Source organism: Haemaphysalis longicornis, unplaced genomic scaffold (assembly GCF_048455015.1).
Source record: "Haemaphysalis longicornis isolate Haplotype H1 unplaced genomic scaffold, Haemaphysalis longicornis Haplotype H1 scaffold_7, whole genome shotgun sequence".
In the NCBI taxonomy this organism is placed as follows: Eukaryota; Metazoa; Arthropoda; class Arachnida; order Ixodida; family Ixodidae; genus Haemaphysalis; species Haemaphysalis longicornis.
Window position 1 is genome coordinate 59,886,734 of NW_027526422.1, and position 16,620 is coordinate 59,903,353.

Consider the following 16,620-nt stretch of genomic DNA (forward strand, 5'->3'; position numbering starts at 1 on the left):
GTCGGACAAGTCTAACGGCTGGGTTAGGCAGTGTCAGCCGGCAAAGTGCCGCACTGCCTGCTTCGATCTTTACGTGTTCTTTTGCAACTTCAATTGTTCACCCCATAATTCTTACTGCTTTAAAAAGAATGTGCCCTAAATTTAAGTGCGAATAGCTCGTTCGGCAAGCTTATACGCCCTGCCTAATTGGCGTTTGCAGGCCTCAGGTAATCGCACAGCTGGGCATATGACATCATAGGTTCTGTTGCGAGAAATGAGCTAGTGGGTTGCATGGCCATTCCCTTTTGTCCTAATTATACGGCTTATTTGAGCGAAGTTTACGTTAAAAGTGGTGTCGGCATGTTTCTAACAAGGCAATCTTTCGAATTAACAGAACTTGTGTTTTGTCTGCGTGGCTTCTTTACTCTACTGTCTCTGAGCCTTTGCAGAGTCAACACACATCACGATTGTCAACTTTCTAGTGTGCGCCCAAGCAATTACCGGGCAATATTAAGTTCCTTTTTTTTTTCTTCTGGAAAATCTGCCTTCGTAGCATGCCTCTGTTCACACCTTCGCCATTCTAGGGAGTCACTTTGTTACTTCTTACTTTTTTTTAGTAATCAATTGGAATTATGGTGTAATAAATAGCAATTGGTATGTGATTGTCACAAGTAAATATAACTAATGCTAGTTTTGGCCCCATTGTGGAGTTGCCAGTGAAAGCTTTATAGCTTGTGGAGTTTTCTTAGCTGCGAGACCCACCACTGTAGAGGCCGCCTCTGCGATTGTTTTGACGTCACTTGTAGGACCGCGGGATTGTTTTGACGTCACTTGTAGGACCGCGGGATCACAGTTCCTATCTTGCGGCGTAGTTGGCTTGCAGTGCGTGACACTTCGTTTACGACGCGCGTTCTAAAAGTATTTTCATGTTAATTTTCGTCGTTTGAGGTTAATTATCAGCGCGTCAAGCGCAGGTCGACTGTGGTACATTACCCGCAAACAATTTGAGCGTGGTGGCCTTGACGTATGCGACCAAAGCGTAAGCTGCGGCTTGTTTCCCCGATCAACAATGTAGACTACGACGATCGCTGAGTTAAGTTTCTAGATTTCCCTTGTTTGCAAGAGATGTATAAAGCAGGAAATCATGAAGCGTTTACTACTCACAGAAACACTCCACACACGCACCAGCCATGCCTGGCTGCGTGGCCGACAGAGTGGCTTGAACCGACGCATGTCGCGGCAGCAACAACTTGTCACCGCTTTTTAATATTACCCTAGTCGTGGATTGGTAAAAGTGGATGTTAGTGTGGTGAAAAATTGTGCTAGGTAGTGTCATCAGCTGTGGTTTTCAAAGTGGTGCTCAAATATCTGCTGCAATTAACACCGACTGGCCGCGATGGTCAGTCCCAGCACCGCCGGCCCGTTCACGCGTGGTGTGGCGAGTGGCCGAAGGGTGGCGATACCTGCGCGCAAGAATCGGCCGAGGCCGTGGCAGGAATCTTGATTGTGGATTGCTTAAATGGCAATCACTGCGGATACAGAGTTCCACATACGAGAAGGGGGATGACAGTGCGGTGAAAAGATATGTTAGGGACTGTCATTTGTAACTGTAACGATGGCGGCGATGAAATATCTGCCGCGACGCTAAGCCTAAAGTTCCCAACATTTGATTACGTGCATCCAAAGCCAGTTGCAAGCTGTTTGAGGAGACCCTCTCGTTGCGCACGCGTGTTGCGTTTGGTTTCCCCTAACTTCTTGGGGGCTCCCTACGCTCGGTTCTCTTAATCTAAAGCTCCCCATTACCCCAAATCATTAACGACGTGTTTCGCCTCACACACAGCCTCACCTTCTGTGAGCAGTCGTGTTTCAAAATTGATACTAGAGAATGGCCGGCTCACTGTAAATAGACAAAGCCTACAGATCCAAGCCTACGTTGCAATTATAAATTCCAACACCGAGGATCTGATGAAAACTAACTATAGCCATGTCCAAACCCGCTCAAAGGCATTGAAAACTTGTGGTCATACCATTCATACATTGTGGACAAGTTGTCACGAAAAGTAAACATATCAACCGAGGCTATGGCAGTGATCGTTAATCAAATCCGGGCATAACTATAAAAATCATTGTAGGGGAAATAGGCACTGCTTAAGCCAAACTGCTCATCATAGCAGCACTTTTAAGCATGTGCGGCGACGCAATCCGATCACCATTCGCGCGGTGACATCACAAATGAGCGACACGTTTCCGTCTCTGTTACAAGGTGTTTCCTTGCACACACAGTCTCGTACATGTCGGGTCACAAGTATTTTGCGATGAACTCACAGCGTACTTTTCTCGACATCAGTTGCATCGTCCTTGGCAATAGCTGGCTGCGTACGAGCGAGCTGTGGGTCACGATGGTAGCAACTACCTAAACGTGGCGGTGTCGCCGAGAACAAGCGAGTCTGATTGCTTGCCCTATTATTCAGTCTGCAGACCACCTTTTTGTGTAATTTGCATCAAATCCACCAGGAGGGGGTAGACGGCGGCCACAAGAAAAAAACACTCGGTCTCGTACACACAGGAAATGTGTTGTAGCAGACGATGTCCTACAAGTGACGTCACTCTTAGGTGGCGCCACGGTATGCCCTTGAGGCCAATAGCTGCCTGGCTGCACATGAAGTAAATTTCAATCGTTTGTAAGGAGTCATACTAATGATAGGAATTTTTTTGTTTCAATTACCTTTCAAGTTTGTGGTGAAGGCCACAAGTCTTTCTGCTCTGTAGGCAGCTAATGATGCTGCGGTAACCATTTCAGGTAGAGACGATAGCGGAAATGCTGGTGTGAAAGATGCAGGACGCACGGTGGTGGACCCAGAGTGATTTAAATTGGCCTATGTCATCTATTGCAATGTGCTTCCGTGTAGCTCGGGCGTAGTACCACCTCAATGAATTGTGCTCGCCGTGGTGGCCTAGTAGCTAAGGGGTTCTACTGCTCAGCCCAGTGTTGCGGGTTCTATTCAGATGAACATGAATAGCGAGAACACGCTTGTGCCGAGACTTCGGTGCACGTTAGAAATCCCCAGGGGGTCAAAATTAATCCAGAGCCCTCCACTGCAGCGAGACCCATAGACCACGTGTAGCTTTGGCGCATTAAACCCCAAAACTAAATGCAGTGAATTTGAGTCCTGGGGTGCACTGTTCTCTTGACTTGTGTGGTTGGCGCCACTCGGCCTTGTTTCAGAGCAAGACCGGCAAGAAGCCCATCCCTTACTTCGACGAGCTGGATACTAGCGTCGAAAGCGAGTTCGACTTGGACAACGACGAGAACAACGACCCTGACTGGTGCATCACCAGCGAGCTGAGCCAGGTAACCATCAGTTTGCAGTGAAGGGGCATCTGAGTGGTCAGGGCAGCTTGTTTGGGACAGCTTTGTGTATCGTGAAGCACAACTCAAAACTTTTTTCTCCCTCAGTGATGAAAATAACACCATCTCTCGCGATCAGCTGAATGGAGTCGGGGCCTTTCTTTTTGTTTTTGTTTTTCATGCCACACATGCCATTTCAGTCTTGTTAACAGTTAAACAGTTTCTTGTTAGTGATTATTTCCCTGGCATCTTTGGAATAATCTTGTTGATGGCTGCCAAAAAAATACCGACGGCCTTGCTTATGTGCTCTCGAAAGGTCTCGTAACAAGTGTGTTAGCATGTATAGCTAGTATACTGAACTGCCTGCCAGATCGTCGGAGTAAGGGTGTATTTATTTCCACCCATACTTTTCTTTACCAGGGATCCCGCAAAAGGAAGTCCAAGGAGGAGGATGGGTCACAGCCGATGAAGGCAAGTTCTCGCCTTCTGTTGCCACATTCCTATCCTATGCAAATCGTGCAATGCATTTCACCTACACTTTCTACTTTTTTTCTCTCTCTCCTCCTCTCTTTCTGTCTTTGCAGAAACGGCAACTTTCTTGTCAGACTCCTGACCACCGCTGACTGTGTTCTCTCCTTCATTCAAAAAGCTATTCGGTCTAACAAGCAGGCTCACCTCAATCGTGAAATAAAAATTTCTTGCCCGTGCAGTGCTACTCAAAGAAAAGGGGCAGTAGGCAGAGCTAGAAATTCATCAGGCTGCTGAAAGCACATGAGCTGGCTTGCAAGCAGCCATTTAAATTGACAAAATGCAAGTGCGGTTACGTGGGGCACGTACTGTGGCGAGTACAACATTTTAACCTTTGCTAGAAAAGAGGTGTCAATAAAATGTGTGCGCTGCTTGCCTGCTTCCCTCCCTCCTTCCTTCCTTCTTCCATCTGCTTGGGTAGTTATGACTTCTCTAATTGCAGGAATAACGTGCCTTATGGTTGTGCTTCATGTGAGCATGCAATGAGTGCCTGAATTCTGAACGCGTGCCTGTGGGCATCTCAAAGTGCTCAGTTGAAGGCGCCATCTTCTGCACACTTTAAAGGGGCCCTGAAAGGCATTTTGAGCACACTAAATGAACTAGCGCAACCGTTAGATTGGGTCGTCAACGTCCTCTGTGCCAAGTATTACTCTTTTACGCGCAGCGGAAAGCTCACACTTTTGTTGCAAAGTTTGTCGTTTTTTTCTCACCCTTTCCTTCGTGTTTTTGGACGCCGCCATCTTCACATGTCTACATCATCGATTCCCCGATGTTCGTCATGAGCTAGACATCCTGCTATTGGGAGGCTTTTTCACGCACTTCCGGCAAAGAGATGAGTCGTCTGCTCAGCGTCGGCTCGCCGGCTGATCTGCCAGCGTAGTGCCGGAGTGCTTGGACATTTTACGACAAACGAAACAAGTGTAAACAAACGCTTAACCGTTCGTATTGAATGCAACACGGCCATAACACGACATGGATATTCTCTTACCGGAGTACGTCCCATAAAGAAAGCGTTGAAGCCCCGTGGCACTTCTTTCGTGCAATCGGAGAGAACGCCCTGAGCCGAATGCCCAGGTTTGACGGATACATTTTTTTCCACTTCAAAACAATCCAGAGATGCGTTTCGAACGAACACAACGTCACAACATGCGTTGCAAGTCTGAACCGCGATTGACAGACGATGGGCTGCCTCCTCCTGCCCCTCGTAAATTCGGCACTCACCTCGCGCGCGGTTTGCGGGGACGAACAGCAAGTCACTTAACTCTGGCGCGCAAGCCGAGATGGCTTTTAGCCACGCACACTGCACATACCCCATGCGAGGTTGAGTCGTACGTCGCTCGAGAAAGATAATCCAGGCCATGGGAAGCACTATCCACCCGCAGAAGCACAACGTCGCATTTCATCGCGAAACAAAGGCGTCCACAACACACACACACCATCGCCTCCTGTAATGCCAGACCTGGCCAAACGTATCTCGCACTTCCAAATGAGAGTGAGTAGTATGCCTGCAGTGCCCATATGCCGCGAGGTGGGGCCCCAAGCTGAACCGGGATCACGCAACCGTAACTGACCTCTGGGGCGGTTTGTGCCTTGTTGCCAAGGCAACCGATGTTTGAGATCGTCAAAGAAAGGCGCGCGCTCCAGCGCTAGAAAGCTCAGAGCCGCGCCGGAGCATGTTTAGCCAACGTTGCCGCTCTCCACCACGCGTCGCCCCAAGCTGAACTGGTCACATGATTGAAGCGTTTTGTGCACGGGTTCTGTATCGGCTTAAAATGTCTTTTTCACATGGCGCCGGCAGGAATTACCACCACCGCAAAATAAGACCCGGCACCAGCGGGGCCACATCTGATACGGCGCTTTTTGGATAAACAGTGCGCGGTGCATGAAAGCGACCGAGCGCAAGATCCTCCCCAGCGGCTGCGAGTTCGCCGCCGATTAAAAGTCACGTGCTGCACTGCAGCAACGCACACCGCGAAAGGGCAAGGCCAGGCCATCGCACACATGCGGCCAGATTTTTCGTTCGCTTACCCATCCTTGAGCGGAGTGCGGAATTCATGGTGTCAACAAAACTTGCCCGTAGCAGACGGCAGTCGGAGGAGCGTAATGCGGAAGTACGTCACCGCTGACTAGCGCAGCATCATGGGAGGCAGTGCTCGCGCGCCGTCAACAGTTGAAAAGAGGAGGAAACGCGGCGCGACGATAATGCGCGGTTTTTGATTTACGATTTCTCAGCTAATACTCATCGCTTTAACAAAATTCTTGCGGGAGGAGATTGCTAATACATTGTCTTATTTGGTTACATGTAGATCCATGCATCGGCGGAAGGTATTTCAGGACCCCTTTAAGTGAAAGATCAAGTGAGATTCTGTGCCTCCAGTTGCTGCTAAATTACAGCTTCCTCATCACCACCATCACCTTCTGGTGCTAGAGTGCAGGCTGCGCACAGTCAGCTTTTTGCCATCTGTAATGCTAATGGGTTATCACATGCCATTGCACAAGGTCTTAAAGTGGACAGATTCAACCTTCTTGCCAAGAACTCCCTAGGTGACGATAGCACTGAACGGTCATTTTGTTAGTGGGTAGCTCGTGCATCACTTGGCTCAGTCGGCCAAAAAGAAAGCACATCCCCACATTCCTGTGGCCAGCACCTGAGTGTAGCCAAAAGCCTCTCGTGAAAACTTCCCCTTGCTCGATGCTCGTATGTCCGTGAAGGGGGGTATGTGCTGGCCCCATTGGACGTGAGAGAGCAAGGTGTTAACCCTAACATTGCGCTGGAGGTCTAACATCAACTGGTACACTGCTAGGCCCACACTCGGCTTTCTGCAAAAATCCGAGTGTGGGCCTCTCAACATACCCGTTCGGGTGGATTGGCCAGTGACGATAACAGCCATCAGGAGCTTGCAGCTTGTTTGCCAACTCCCATATGGCAGCAGTGTCAACATACCAACCTTTGATTCTCGCATACCCACTCAAGGGAATCGGCCAGTGACAAAGTCGGCTGCAGCGAGAAGCTCGTGGCCACTTGCCATTTGGCTATGACGGCAACATAACCCACCACACTCGCGTACCCATAGGTGACCAGTAAAAAGCGCAAAGGCTCGTGGGTGCATTGTCTGCTCCCGCGGAGTCCCGCCACTTCCGGTTCGAAAGCGCTCCTGGCCTCCCGTAGGCGGGCCGCTTTCACGCGAGCGTGTGCTGGTTGTTTATCTTTTTCCATCGAGAACAGAAACTCTCGTGCATCGCGCATTCAATGAATAACAACGATGAGTCCTACTGGGGGCTGCTCTGAAAGGTGAGCACTCTGTGACGAATAAACAACACGCACACGTGCGCGTAAAAGCCGTCGGCGTATGGGAGGCCAGGTGAGATCTCTAACCAGAAGTGGCAAGAGCAGACGACGCACCCATGAGCCTTTGTGCTTTTTACCGGTCACCTGTTCAGTGGGCTTGGCCAGGAGCAGCAGCCGTCAGAGGCTCAAGGCCGATTCACCAGTTCCCAATTGGGAACGGCGCCAACACGGCACGCACCTACACATATGCTTTCACAGCTCAAGAAAGTGATGCATTCTCACATAGCAAGGAAAAGCTTGGGTGCCCCGTAACTTTTTTGGCTACCGGTGTACTTGGCTCGCCATATCCAGCATTGCAGCTGGCATATTGCAATGTGCACAGAACATATCTGGGTGAGTGATTCGGTACCAATACCCAAGTGGCTAGGTAACTTTCTGTGCCCGACTTATGCCACGAGGTGCAGTCAGCTTGGGAGCAGTGATAGCCTCGTTACCAGTAAAATGTAGCATTGTTACAGTTAGCTGCCTAAGCCAAAAAGTAACTGTTCCAGTTGCAGTTACAGAGTCTTCAAAAGTAATTTGTAGCAGTAAATTGTTGTGAAAATGTAATCTCGTTACTTCACCGTTAGTATATAAACTAAATAATAAACCAAATGATAGTTTATGTAATACAAATGTACAAAGTCATGCGGGTAGTAACAATTGCACATGGTAAAACCTTACACAAATACAACCTAAAAGGTGGCACTTTCAAGCCCATTGCAACACCACCAATCATGTGTACGCCTCATTTAGTTGCATTTGCACCTTTTAAAGTCCGTAGTCTTTCTTGGGCTACTTAAACACGAAATATTTGGTGTCTGTCTGTCTGTCCATCCTTTGACTCAGCTACCTGGCCAAGCGTTCAAAGCATTCTTAAATGAGACGTTTAAATAGGCAAAACATTTCCAGACTACTAAATCTTGTGGCAATGTTCATGCTTGTCAACATTGTTGGACAAAACAAAAACTTGCGGCATATTTAAAGGAAAACATCAATACATCAGTGGCATTTGCAGAGTTATTTCGATGAAAAATACATGGCTGCTTGATTTTTGCGAGCAGGCAAAAAATACACCTTGAAAAAAATATTTTGACCTGAGAATAAAACACTATTAATAAAAAAAAAACGCTCGGCATGCGGTACCGTTGTACTCGGTTGCATCTGTACTGCTATACATCACCACTGCCGCGCCTGCTCCCGATTTATCGTGACTCAAGCGGCGGATGCAGTTGCTGTTTTTCTCACGTTTGATTAGCGATCTCTCAGCAATTAGGGCATCTTTCTGCACCGAAGCAACGCTAAAATGGCTACTGGGAGGTCAGACCTTTGTTTTATTAAAGGAGCCATGAAGAGAAAACACAAGTTTGGTTCATTCAAAAGATTGTCTCGTTAGAATCATACTGACACCACTTTTAACGTAAACTTCGCTCAAATAAGCTACATAATTAGGGAAAACGGGAATGGTCATGCGACCCACCAGCTCATTTCCCGCAACTGAACCTATGATGTCACATGAGCTAAGCTCTGCGATTGGCGGAGGCTGGCAGAAGCAGACGAAAATTAGGTAGAGCTTACAAACTAGACGAACGAGCGATTTGCGCTTAAATTTAGGGCACATTCTTTACAAAGCAATAAGAATGATGGGACAAACAGTGGAAGTTACGAAAGCACATGTAAATATAGAAGTACTGATGCGTTCTGCTGTTCGTACTGCGCACAGCATGCTTGGTTTAGCTGCACAGCACTACGGGGCTTGGGATTGTCTCAGACGACACTGGCCGATTGACGCAAGCAACGGTGTCTTACGTGACCCCATTTGTCGAGCGAGCACTGTTTCAGGGAACGAATATTTTCTCCCAGAACAAAAACAAGCCAGGTTTAAATGCGGGCAAAAACAAACCAAACGCTTGCCACGGTATGGTGGCGCCATCTAGGTTACGGAACGTAAAGAAACGCGGGAACAAACCAACACCGCTGTACAGGGTGGAGACAACCTTTGAACGGTCCGGTGCCGCCGCAATTGGGCCAACGGGCTCAACGCGTTATTCTTTTCGTTTCCCACGAGACCTAGCAACGCGAAACAGACAATATGATTCAAACTTCTTCAGTAAACCGCGTTGCGGCGATAATTTTAGCGCGGTTTTGCCACAATGACTTGCTTCGGCGGCGAGCGAGCAACCGAAAATGGCGACGCCAGCGTATACGTGTCTCTACCCTGTACGGCGGATGCGTGAATGAAGGTACTCTAGGCTGCAGAGCGGTCGGTTCCCGTGATGTCACTTGGGACCACGAAAACGCACGATTGAGCGGGAAAATCAAAATTTTAACCTAAATTGTTTAATTTCTCAGTGAATAAAGCACCGTTTGTATCCGGACAAGCGCTGGGGGCACTATAAAACACGAAATCTTTCGAATAAAACCAACTTGCATTTTCTCTTCATGGCTCCTTTAAACCAACTTGCTGGTTGCCTTCAGTGTCCCTTAAGTGGCGATGGAGAACTCTTTGAAACCACTTGGCTTGGGGTAAAATTGAATTGAACTGACCAGTAATTGTCCTCCCAAAGCAATAGCAGTGGCCCCAATTAATTGTGGAAATCTTCTCCACCTTTTCAGCGGTCTACGTCTGGCACAGCTTGCAAGTGTCGGGGCGGTTGTCGGTCGAGCCGCTGTGGCTGTGTGCGAAAGCTGAAGAACTGCTCCTTGCTGTGCTCCTGCAAGGGCGAGTGTTCTGTGGGAGAGAGCCTGGTAAGCAAACTAAAAAAACGGTGCCAAATGCGTTTGATCGTTTACCTCATCAGCTCGTGTAATAGCCGCAGGTTTTTGTCTGCATTTGATGCAAAAACTAAACCTTTTTTTTCCCCCTATATATAGCTTGCCTTTACTAGCATAGCAAGATATGCTTATATGTGTACGTGCCTAGGCCTTCCGTCCCATTAGTAGTTCAGTATGTCATTTGTCCACTTGTGAAAACCGTGGAGAACAGTGTACAAGAAACCATGTCTCTGCTTTGAGCATCCAGGCACTTTCATTGGACAGACACGTCAGTTAAAGAAAGGGGAACCATACCCCAGAAAACAGTAGTCTTCAAGGAGATACAAAATGAAAAGGGTAGCAAAGCAAGGGTAACATTTTTGGCTTTTTCTCTTAGGGGTGCGGCTTCAACATGAATATGTAACATCACTTGTGCCTAATATAGTGAATATACCGCAGACCTTGTAAAGGTTAGCTGGTCCTCCACTATGTTGTAGTGTTCTCTGCTGTGTAGGCAATAGCTGTGTAGGCAATACTTAAGCCTGTAAAGAGCTTTAATAAAATGGGGGCAGTAACGCAGTGGTACCGACAATGCAAATGAGGAATCAAATTGGCACTAGACCAGACTCCTGCGGTACACCTAGAAAGGCTGATAGGTTGTTTAAAATGACACCCACCGCGGTGGCTTAGTGGCTAAAGTGTTGTGCTGCTGAGCATGAGGTCGCGGGTTCGATTCCCGGCCGCGACGGCCGCTTTTCTGATGGGGACGAAAAGCAAAAACACCCGTGTGTATGAGATTTCGGCGCACGTTAAAGATCCCCAGGTGGCCCTTCTGTCATGGCAGCCGCTCGGCGTTCGTTTTGTCGAAACTGAAACTGACGCGAATAAACGACGCCATCAGTTCATGCTGTGATCAACCGTCTAATGTGCCATCCTTTGATTAGTGGGCTGATCAGCACCCATAGCAGCTAAAAAAACATAACACAAATTTCTTGTCAGTACTCCTTTAAAGCCCCACGTATGCTTACTAGTGAGCCCATTTCGCATAGGATTCTGAATTTTCTTATCTCCTTGTTTTGACCTATTAGCATTCGTTCCAGCATTTTCAAGTAAATTTGGTTACCACGACAATCCTGTGTTTTTACGGATATTTCACGGCTTGTAGTGGTCTTTCTCCTGAGTTGCTTTCCTGTTTTACAGGAACTGGAGAAGTCAGCTGCAGAGCAAGGGCTCTGTGACAGCAGCCAGCGAAAGCAGCTGTCCGAAGTGAACAAGATTTAGGACAGCTTGGCTAATGTACATAGCTGAACCTGCATCACTGGATGTGCGTTTTTATTTTTTTCGTATCTTTTATTTTCTTTACTTGCTCTTTTATACTTTTTCATCTCTGAAACAATGCCAAGATTCGTTGCTGCAAGGGTATTAAATTGTGAGGACGATACATCCATGTGAAGACTCCTGGCTTTTTTAATGAATGACTAACAACGAATGGCATTTCAACACATTGTATTTATCATTCTGGCACAATGTACAGTTTCAGTGCAGCATTTTTATTTGGATTTTAAGCCTTAGTAAAAAATGACATTTTGACAATTTCTACTTTGTATGTGGTATAAACTGTGAGACTTTGCATGAAACTGGCGGTGTCTGTGTAGACAAATCGGTTTTGCGGACTGAATGTGAAAATACTGTTTACTCGGAACGTTTCTGTGAATCCATGCCCTTCCGTGGCTCGCGCTGTAAGCACTTAAAATGTTTTTTTATGGGGCATTGCAAACACTCATCGCATTGTGATTATGTGTAGCTCTAAGTGGAGATTTTTCTCTCTTGAGAGCATGCGTCTATTTAGACATAGAAGCACTCGGCCATCCTGTGCCAAAACGCATAGCACCAAAACTGCTTCCAACTGGCACCCACAGTATGTGCCGAAAAACATGGGATTGCTGTGTGTTGGGTCCTGCCGAGTTTGACGAGTCTGTACACGACGTGCTTGCCTACTTGTGATGTCTTCCACATTTGAAAGCCTGTAGTATTTGAAATAAATTTTAATGCATTCTCTGCTCTCTTACGAGGCCCAAGCTTATCTTTACTTCAGGCTGCGATGATACTAAACGCAGCACTTGAGGCATGGTACCGCCAGGAATGGAGAGTTCCATGGGTGATTTCGTCCTTGGTGTAATCGACCGGTATGCGGTAAGAACTAACCATGCAGTAGGTAGAAGCAATATTACTGCGAAAGCACTAGATGACTCGGGTAATGTTTCAGGCACACGTGCATATAGTAACTGATGGTGCTTAGAACAAAACTAGGGCAATTTAATTGGAAAGAAAATTCCGCAAATTTCAGTCTGGGTGGAATCGAACCCAGGTCCCATGGGATGGCTGGCGAGCAGGCATCGCAGATGCCATAATGGCTGTGGCTGACTTGAGTGAATAGGTTTAGGCCTTCGACTTTCAAGAGTATTAAAGGGTGCATTGTAGCCTGCGAGTTAATTGAGTGTGCCAATTACAGAAGTAGCAGATGGGTGAGTGACGCAGTAATTTCTGCTAAATGCCCTCTCATTGGTGAATGCGGCCTGGCGTTAGGCCTAATGTTATAGCTTCGCACACTGCTGCCTCGCCTGCCGGCACAGCAGTCGCTAGAGATTCAGGACACTGACGGCACCCACGATACCAGCATATCAATTTAACAATCAGTTACTAATGCTTTTGCATTCCCTAAAGCTTAATAGTGCTTAGGTGTCCTTGCAAGTTTTTTAGATGTATGACAACCACAAAGGAAACTTCAGGAACGTTTTTCGATCCCCTAGTGATTAAAATTTTTTTGGAGCTACAGCCAACTAGATCCTAACCGCATAGCTAAACTTGCTGTTTGATGCTTCACCGCATTTATATGACACTTCATTTAAAACTTCCCCACTATTTTCTTGTATTTTTTGTAGTGCACCATAAATGGCAAAAATGTTTTGACTTGAAGTGTAATAACGACAGCGTATGTCGTGCAAATTTCGGCCAAAGGCATTTATGCCAATGTTCACTGCAACAAAACTGTGCACACGACGCGCACATGCCAAATTTAGCAACAGCATCGCCTGGAGTTCTGTCACACACAAAAAAAAAAGTTTGCAGTAGCAGAGCACAACCACTTCTAAAGTTTGGACTGGGGCAAAACTAGCTTACTGAAGCTTATAACCACTAAACCTTGAAAATCTGTCTTCATTTCATGCTCATGAAAGCCTCTGTGATGCTGTTGCATAAAAAAAAAAACATCTGCAAAGCGAAGTTGTTAAATGTCGGCAATGATGACCTAATAAGAAAGCAATTTGAACCGAAAATGTACCCGGTCATCTCAGCACATTGGTCACGTGCATTATCAAGCATTTTTTGCCATACTACCTTACCCTCCTTCAGATTGCATCCGACGGTTGTGGCCATTGGCAGGGTTATTAAGAACACTGTTCCTGTCATGCAGTGGAACATTAGTGAAATCGGGCCACGATAAAACAGTTTGGCCCCAACAGTCACCCAGGTGGAAGCAACGAAGCATTGAGGGGATTTCTTGTTAGCTGGTGCAAGCCCGTGCTACCGCCAAAAACACTGCAGTCATTTCAAATTTTATTCTATTGCAACCGCCTTCACAATAATATATATGCTGCTGCACGAGGAATAGGTTACAATGCTGTGGCAATATCATAGCCAGAGTATGCCGTTGGTACTTGCCTTGAAGCCCGTAGCAAGAACGGGCTTCACCGACCGAAACATTACCACGTGCTGGCTGTCTGGGAAACCCTCCAAGCAATATTTACCACACTTCAAGAAAACCCTGCAGAAATGTTTATAAAACTGGACAAAAGTCCACCCAAAAATATTTGTTTTCACCATTTCCTTGCACCATGCATGGTACCAATTTCAGTTGCAGAATCCACTTCACCTAGTCTGTGATGGACAGTTTGAAAGCTGTTTTTTTTCCCCGACTTCGTAACAAGTGGCCTTTGAAACTCTTCGGTATTCGCATTTCATGACCACAAAATTTTGGGAAGCTGGCCTACGAACACTCCACGTTAAAAGTCACGTGGACATCTTAGCATATTTTGAAGGTGTAAACATTTGTGGCGAATTTTCGATTGCATCATATCGTTACAGTAAAACCTCATTACAAGTGACATTTAAGGAACCCAGGAAACATGTCTTTTGTAACAAAAGTCTCTTGCATGCGATGTTGCTAACATGGTGAACACAGAAAAACCAGCCAAACTTTTTATTTTAAATGTCTCTTAACCTAGTGTCTCTTGTAACAGTGTCTCTTGTAACGAGGCTCTACTGTATTAGTATCACCCATTTCTCTTGGGTTTGTTCGCATTGCCTGCAACAGCATGTGTCCAATGGTGCGATCATGTTCCAATATCCTTTTCCCTCTGCATCTTTCTTTTTCACTTTATTAGCTGCCTGAGAGCCTCAGCCAATCGCTCTTGTTGGGACTATCAGAAAGGTACTTCATTACTCGCCTAATTGTTACTTCTAAAGTTAGCATAGTCAAATGACTCGTGGAGGCCTCGGTACATGTCTCTAGAGCTACGAATCGCTGTGGTGTCGGGGAGACATGCTCGTCTTGCATTCTGTAGGTCCCAGGCTGGATTCCCACCCAGACTCCAATTTACGCATTTCTTTTCAGCTCAATCACTGTACTTTGTTTACACAAGCTTTCATGAAAAATTCGGCTCCAACCTGAGCATCATCCTGGGCAGCAGTTGTGCTGGGGAGGAGGGATGCCACTCGTACTAACGGCATATGCATTTGTTCAAGGTGCTCAGCCGGGCCAGCCCACGAATCGGTGCAAGGGGGGAAAACTTGGCCTCGTCTGTTCCCAGAGCGTCAGCTTTGTGCAGCTGCAACGGAAGCAGCCAGGGGACCCTGCCACTTCTGTGTCCCTTTCACCCAGCCATGGAATTATGACCCCTAGACATCATCATGGGGTTGCGGGAGACCTTATGGAGATCATCTAAATACTAATAAGTTTACTCTAGTATTAATAATACTAGTTAATTAAGACATGGAAGGAAGAATTGAAATTGAATTGCAGGTCACAGCGAGCGGAAGGGGCACAAGTGAACACGCGACATTTACGCAGGGTTTAAAAGGGAGGAGGATTGCAAGCCTTAATGTCTGCAGCTAATGGGCACCCGCCTGGTGGGGTGTTTCCTCTAGTCTGGGATACCTTGGCCCGCGCTGGCCGCCCAGGACCTCTCCACCAGGCTACGCTGGGAGGCGAGGTGTTTAAAAGGTGATTAAAAGGATTATGGCTGTTCATGTGACTCTCATTTGAGACCCGCCGCGGTGGCTCAGTTGCTAAGGCGTCGCGCTGCTGAGCACGAGGTCGCGCGTTCCAATTCCTGGCCAGGGCGGCCGCTTTTCTGATGGAGGCGAAAAGCAAAAACAAAAACGCCCGTGTGTATGAGATTACGGTGCACGTTAAAGATCCCCGGGTGGTAAAAATTAATCCGGAGCCCTCCACTACGGCTCGCCTCATCGCCTGCGTTATGTCGGCTTGTTAAACCTTACAATCAATTCAAGACCATGGACTGGACGTCTAGCATCTTCAGCTGGCCATGGTTGGTGCGGTCTGGGTTGAGGCCTGAAAGAAAATGGAGGGTCGAGTTATCACCCCCTGTGGCACTGGCCCGGTGGATGCAACCATCCTTTTCGGGTAAGAATCCAGAGGTCATGCGGATGCATGTGCTGGTGGGTGCTAGGACCTGCAACGCTGGTTTATAGTCAAATTGCCAGCTGACAACTAAAAGTTTCAGACAATAAAAGTTTTGTCTTCCTTTCTCCCTCTTCCCAAATGGCGCTACATAAGCTAGCTCCGGAAACCATTCTCCAATCACACTCTGGTTCATCAGATTCAACACATGATGAGCCTGCTTGCTCGCAATGGTACCTCTGTACATGTTGCGTGGATACTGGGACGCATGGTTCAAGGTTCCGGCAACTAGGTTGCCCTTGACGCAGTGCCGGAGAGTCAAGTAACTACTCCACTAGTTGACGGCTGTGCTCCCCCACTCTCCCTCAGGCAACAGCTGGATCGCGCTTGCTAGGGTGGACACAACCACCTTGCCGCTGCTACTCCTGTAGGCTTCCTCCATAAAGCTCCATCGCTAACATCATCCTGCTGAAGATTTTATAAACAGAGTTCGCACGAACGCTGCATTGACCTCCCACATCACATGCGCTCCCCTCAAGTGGCCATATTGCAACACAGCTACACTAGCAAATCTGACCCGCGTTATTTGGCGCTGCTCTGCTTACCAATCCTGCCCCACCCAGCTGAATGCCCTACCCAATCCAAGTAAGATACCTCCCACGACTCTCAGCGGTACCAATTTCCTTGCTGCTCTAGGGTGCTTTAATTGCTCTCGAGAGATGCCTCACAAAGGTAGCTTAGCCGCAGTTTGCCACCCCTATCTGTGCATTCAGAAACTATATTCCTCTCCAGGGTCTTGCCGAGGCAACAGCTCTCCACCACACTTCGCCGACTCGACGACCTCCCCTTTACAGCGCAGACAATTTTGTGCCATAGGCGTTGTCCGACACAGGTCGAAAAGGCTATAAAAGCCCTACTGCTCTTTTTGAAGGACACTGGCCTGTCTGAACGATTGTAGGGACATTACTATAGTGCAGTGCC

General features: G+C 47.4%; 1 protein-coding gene across 3 annotated transcripts in view; it reads left to right on the forward strand.

Annotated features, from left to right (window-relative positions):
* Nucleotides 1–12,004, forward strand: part of LOC144145761 (chromosome-associated kinesin KIF4B-like) — a 48,257-nt gene extending 36,253 nt beyond the window's left edge. For all 3 annotated transcript variants that reach the window (XM_077677476.1, XM_077677477.1, XM_077677478.1), the window contains exons 23-26: nt 3,206–3,331; nt 3,749–3,799; nt 9,801–9,932; nt 11,139–12,004. In XM_077677476.1, the coding sequence (XP_077533602.1) occupies nt 3,206–3,331; nt 3,749–3,799; nt 9,801–9,932; nt 11,139–11,219 (390 nt within the window). In that variant the 3' untranslated portion in view covers nt 11,220–12,004. The remainder of the gene's footprint in view (nt 1–3,205; nt 3,332–3,748; nt 3,800–9,800; nt 9,933–11,138) is intronic.
* The last annotated feature ends 4,616 nt before the right edge of the window (nt 12,005–16,620 follow it).